This window comes from Oncorhynchus kisutch, linkage group LG17 (genome assembly GCF_002021735.2).
Source record: "Oncorhynchus kisutch isolate 150728-3 linkage group LG17, Okis_V2, whole genome shotgun sequence".
NCBI classification, from domain to species: Eukaryota; Metazoa; Chordata; class Actinopteri; order Salmoniformes; family Salmonidae; genus Oncorhynchus; species Oncorhynchus kisutch.
The window spans coordinates 16,476,524-16,482,523 of record NC_034190.2 but is presented as its reverse complement, the minus strand read 5'-3'; the positions used below and the strand labels follow the sequence as shown (position 1 = coordinate 16,482,523).

The window sequence follows — 6,000 nt, the reverse complement described above, 5'->3', positions numbered from 1 at the left end:
CTTATTGCAGGACTTTGACACCACTGTGAAATGAGCCACATTAGCTCACCAGTCAACCTACTATGTGTACAGTCGTGGCCAAAAGTTTTGAATGACACAAATATTAATTTTCACAAAGTCTGCTGCCTCAGTGTTGTTAGATATTTTTTGTCAGATGTTACTATGGAATACTGAAGTATAATTACAAGCATTTCATGAGGCTTTTATTGACAATTACATGAAGTTGATGCAAAGAGTCAATATTTGCAGTGTTGACCCTTCTTTTTCAAAACCTCTGCAATCCACCCTGGCATGCTGTCAATTAACTTCTGGGTCACATCCTGACTGATGGCAGCCCATTCTTGCATAATCAATGCTTGGAGTTTGTCAGAATTTGTGGGTTTTTGTTTGTCCACCCACCTCTTGAGGATTGACCGCAAGTTCTCAATGGGATTAAGGTCTGGGGAGTTTCCTGGCCATGGACCCAAAATATCAATGTTTTGTTCCCCGAGCCACTTAGTTATCACTTTGCCTTATGGCAATGTGCTCCATCATGCTGGAAAAGGCATTGTTCGTCACCAAACTGTTCCTGGATGGTTGGGAGAAGTTGCTCTCGGAGGATGTGTTCGTACCATTCTTCATTCATGGCTGTGTTCTTAGGCAAAATTGTGAGTGAGCCCACTCCCTTGGCTGAGAAGCAGCCCCACACATGAATGGTCTCAAGATGCTTTACTGTTGGCATGACACAGGACTGATGGTAGCGCTCACCTTGTCTTCTCCGGACAAGCTTTTTTCCAGATGCCCCAAACAATCGGAAAGGGGATTCATCAGAGAAAATTACTTTACCCCAGTCCTCAGCAGTCCAATCCTGTACCTTTTGTAGTCTGTCCCTGATGTTTTTCCTGGAGAGAAGTGGCTTCTGCCCTTCTTGACACCAGGCCATCCTCCAAAAGTCTTCGCCTCACTGTGCGTGCAGATGCACTCACACCTGCCTGCTGCCATTCCTGAGCAAGCTCTGTACTGGTGGTGCCCCGATCCTGCAGCCGAATCAACTTTAGGAGACGGTCCTGGCGCTTGCTGGACTTTCTTGGGCGCACTGAAGTATTCTTCACAACAATTGAACCTCTCTCCTTGAAGTTCTTGATGATCTGATAAATGGTTGATTTAGGTGCAATCTTACTGGCAGCAATATACTTGCCTGTGAAGCCCTTTTTATGCAAAGCAATGATGACGGCACGTGTTTCCTTGCAGGTAACCATGATCGACAGAGGAAGAACAATGACTCCAAGCACCACCCTCCTTTTGAAGCTTCCAGTCTGTTATTCAAACACAATCAGCATGACAGAGTGACCTCCAGCCTTGTCCTTGTCAACACTCACACCTGTGTTAACGAGAGAATCACTGACATGATGTTAGCTGGTCCTTTTGTGGCAGGGCTGAAATGCAGTGGAAATGTTTTTGGGCGATTCAGTTCATTTGCATGGCAGAGAGGGACTTTGCAATTAATTGCAATTCATCTGATCACACTTCATAACATTCTGGAGTATATTCAAATTGCCATCATACAAACTGAGACAGCAGACTTTGTGAAAGTTAATATTTGTGTCGTTCTCAAAACTTTTGGCCAAGACTATATTGAACATTCATATTGCAATGCACAGCCTTACCTATGGATCGGGAGCCCATGAAATGTTCACAGCGGTGAAGAGTTTACACAACTGTTAGCGTTGTAGCTCTTATTACAGGACTTTAACTGTGGGAAATCACCTAACCATTATGCCTATGAATTATTGTCTTTTGTTGAATTTATATAACAACATTCGAAACTTGTTAAGCATTTTCTAGTCCTGATATGGCATGATTGCACTATTTGTTTCTGTTTGCATCAGTTTAAATATGGGACTTAAATTTTGAAGTCAAACTGCAAATTCCACTTGTGGCTAATCGTTATTGTGGCTAGCTTCACATAGGTGGTGCAAAAGCAGGCAAAGCGATCAAGCAATGTCCCGTGACATTCATCAACCAATGGTATGTTAGATACCACCCACAGACGTTTGACTGACACCCCCTCATTATCATTTTGGAGAAAGAAATACAGAAAGAAATACATTAATAAATATTTAAATTATTACAATTAATTAAAGTTTGAATAATTATATAATACATATATAAATCATTCAGTACATACAGATATGTTGAGAAAATGAATGAATTTTGGTCAGTATTTTTGTATTTCCTTGCACATTTATTTAATTGTTTGTGGATGTATTTATTTATTTATTCATTCATTTGTCTATTTATGTGCGCATTTACATATTTATTTCAAATTACGGCACGTTTGGTCCTCCATAATTTATGTACATTTGAATGTTGGTACAATTAAATGTTATATTCGCGCCTCTGTCAGCATAGACAGCGACAGAATTCGACACGACTGGAAACATGATGCTCACCTGCTACCCCAGCTCTCAAGGAAGATATATTTAGGGACAACCCACTGGGCAAACACTGGTTGAATCAACGTTATTGTTTCCACGTAATTTCAACGTTGAACCAACGTGGAATATATGATGAATTGACATCTGTACCCAGTGGGAAGGCTAAGTTGCAGAACGCACTGAGAACTGTCAAGTCAAGCCGTTTGCTTTCATTTCCATATTATGAAAGACAATAGCGCCGACAGCAGTGCTTATTACTGCGCATTTGAGTTGTGCGCCATTCGGGTCACTGAATCTCTTTTTGACTTTCTATTATGACGAGTCGACGACGACATCACAACGGAACGCACCTCAGCGGTATGTGATGGTTATAGCTATGTAAAATATTCCCATTCTCGTCGGGTAAAGCGATGCCTAGGCTACTGACAGAGAACCATGATTTGCAGAGGATATATTTAGTTAGGATAGTCTACTTTGCGAGAGCAAGAGTGTGTGGCTGTCTGTCAAGCACGGAGTCGCTTTGGCGCGCTAAAGCATCGTGGATAAGATGATTGTCAGTTATTTCTCGTAGCGAAGCGAACACCAAACAAAACCCACAGCTACAAAATTCCAAATTTGTAGCGAACTTCAGAAAGACGGGTAGGGTGCGCGCCCACCGGTTGCTGTGATGAAACCCTCTCCAGGCAACGGGGTGAACCTCCAGACTCATCGAGAAGAATTGGTGTCCAACGGAGGCTGCGGAATGTCAGACACCGTGACAGCTGTCCAAACCGACACTGGTCCCGGATCCCCCATGACTGACAAGCCGGGAGCAGGAGCAGATACAGACGCCAAAGGAATCCCGCGGCGGAGCAGTATTATCAAGGTAAAAGTTGGGGGGATATTAAATACACCAAACTGACAATATTAAATGGATCCTTAACTGTTCATGAACAGACACACACACATTCACACATACAGTAGCGTTAGATCACACTCCGATCTAGTCATTGAGAGGTGTTTTGGTACTGTCACTCTGCTAATTGCGAAATAGTTGATCTGTGGGTCTATAGTTGATCTGTGGGTCTAGAGTCTGAAGTGACTGCTTCTCCCTTTCTCCTCCCCTTCTCCCTGTCTCCTCCCCTTCTCCCTGTCTCTCCCCCTCTCCCTGTCTCCTCCCCTTCTCCCTGTCTCTCCCCCTCTCCCTGTCTCCTCCCCTTCTCCCTGTCTCCTCCCCTTCTCCCTGTCTCCTCCCCTTCTCCCTGTCTCTCCCCCTCTCCCTGTCTCCTCTCCTTCTCCCTATATTTTCTCCTTGGACCATACAGTAGCTTTCAGCTTTCTTGTCTTCTCAGATCAATGCTTATAAAGGGAAGGATACAAGGAGAGGAATCCCCTTTATACTATTGAGATGCATCCCAGATCCTTGAGCACCATGCCCATCTCTAGGCCTACTACTAAATTAGCCTTGTTGTGTTCGTTGTCAAGACAGAAAGACCGAGATTGATTCCTAGATCTTTGGACTTGGCTGGATGGATGGAATGACGCACCTGACCCTTGACCCAGTTACTGTGCTGGACACATTACTTGCACCGATCCAAGCTGGTACCATTATTTAAGCAGGGAGTCATCATTGAGACCAGGGTCCCTTTCACAGCCCTGCATATACAATTTCATAGGCAAAATCTAAAATCTATAACAGAATATAGCAAAACACAAACATGAAAGAAAAACGATTACATTCCTCAATAAGAAGGTTCCCCGTTTCTTAATGGGCCGATATTGTCATTCGTGACCTCTGGGCTCGTCCAAACACTTTATCTTGTGTCATAGGATTGTTGAATGTTTTATTATACTTTTTATTGATCTCTTGTCTTTGCCAGTTTTGTATGATGCTGATCCATACAGAGGAATGAATTGGTTGGCCTTGTCTTCAACGTCGGCTCTGGGCCCGTCTGATTCGCTCCCAGCACTTGGCAGGGCAGGAAGTTGACCAGTTGGCCAATTTCCTCACAGTTCATGTTGCAATGTTGCTTTGAGTCATGAGCAGTTAGAGATAGAGATGGTCCCTTACTTACACTCTGTCTCTCTCTATGTCTCTCTCTCTGTCTCTCTCTCTATGTCTCTCTCTCTATGTCTCTCTCTATGTCTCTCTCTATGTCTCTCTCTCTATGTCTCTCTCTCTGTCTCTCTCTATGTCTCTCTCTCTATGTCTCTCTCTATGTCTCTCTCTCTGTCTCTCTCTATGTCTCTCTCTATGTCTCTCTCTCTGTCTCTCTCTATGTCTCTCTATGTCTCTCTCTGTCTCTCTCTATGTCTCTCCATGTCTCTCTCTATGTCTCTCTCTATGTCTCTCTCTCTGTCTCTCTCTCTGTCTCTCTCTATGTCTCTCTCTCTATGTCTCTCTCTATGTCTCTCTCTCTTGTCTCTCTCTATTCTCTCTCTCTCTGTCTCTCTCTATGTCTCTCTCTCTGTCTCTCTCTATGTCTCTCTCTCTCTCTGTCTCTCTCTATGTCTCTCTCTCTATGTCTCTCTCTCTGTCTCTCTCTATGTCTCTCTCTATGTCTCTCTCTGTCTCTCTCTATGTCTCTCTCTCTGTCTCTCTCTATGTCTCTCTCTCTGTCTCTCTCTATGTCTCTCTCTCTGTCTCTCTCTATGTCTCTCTCTCTGTCTCTCTCTGTCTCTCTATGTCTCTCTCTCTGTCTCTCTCTATGTCTCTCTCTCTGTCTCTCTCTCTGTCTCTCTCTCTGTGTCTCTCTCTGTCTCTCTCTCTGTCTCTCTCTCTGTCTCTCTCTCTGTCTCTCTCTCTGTCTCTCTCTATGTCTCTCTCTCTCTGTGTCTCTCTCTGTCTCTCTATGTCTCTCTCTCTGTGTCTCTCTGTGTCTCTCTCTCTATGTCTCTCTCTCTGTCTCTCTCTCTGTCTCTCTCTATGTCTCTCTCTATGTCTCTCTCTATGTCTCTCTCTCTCTCTATGTCTCTCTCTCTCTGTCTCTCTCTATGTCTCTCTCTCTCTCTGTGTCTCTCTCTATCTCTCTATGTCTCTCTCTCTGTCTCTCTCTGTGTCTCTCTCTCTCTCTCTCTCTATGTCTCTCTCTCTGTCTCTCTCTATGTCTCTCTCTCTCTGTGTCTCTCTCTGTCTCTCTATGTCTCTCTCTCTGTCTCTCTCTATGTCTCTCTCTCTCTGTGTCTCTCTCTGTCTCTCTATGTCTCTCTCTCTATGTCTCTCTCTCTATGTCTCTCTCTCTGTCTCTCTCTATCTGTGTCTCTCTCTGTCTCTCTATGTCTCTCTCTCTGTGTCTCTCTCTGTCTCTCTATGTCTCTCTCTATGTCTCTCTCTCTGTCTCTCTCTATCTGTGTCTCTCTCTGTCTCTCTATGTCTCTCTCTCTATGTCTCTCTCTCTGTCTCTCTCTATGTCTCTCTCTCTCTGTGTCTCTCTCTGTCTCTCTATGTCTCTCTCTCTGTCTCTCTCTGTGTCTCTCTCTGTCTCTCTATGTCTCTCTCTCTGTCTCTCTATGTCTCTCTCTCTGTCTCTCTCTGTGTCTCTCTATGTCTCTCTGTCTCTCTATGTCTCTCTCTCTGTCTCTCTCTGTCTCTCTCTGTCTCTCT

General features: G+C 44.1%; 1 protein-coding gene across 1 annotated transcript in view; it reads left to right on the top strand.

The window, feature by feature from the left end:
- The first annotated feature begins 2,559 nt into the window (after positions 1-2,559).
- Positions 2,560-6,000, top strand: part of LOC109907244 (inactive phospholipase C-like protein 2) — a 45,257-nt gene continuing 41,816 nt past the window's right edge. The window contains exon 1 of the mRNA XM_031795211.1: positions 2,560-3,282. Coding sequence (XP_031651071.1) covers positions 3,085-3,282 — 198 coding nt within the window. The 5' untranslated portion in view covers positions 2,560-3,084. The remainder of the gene's footprint in view (positions 3,283-6,000) is intronic.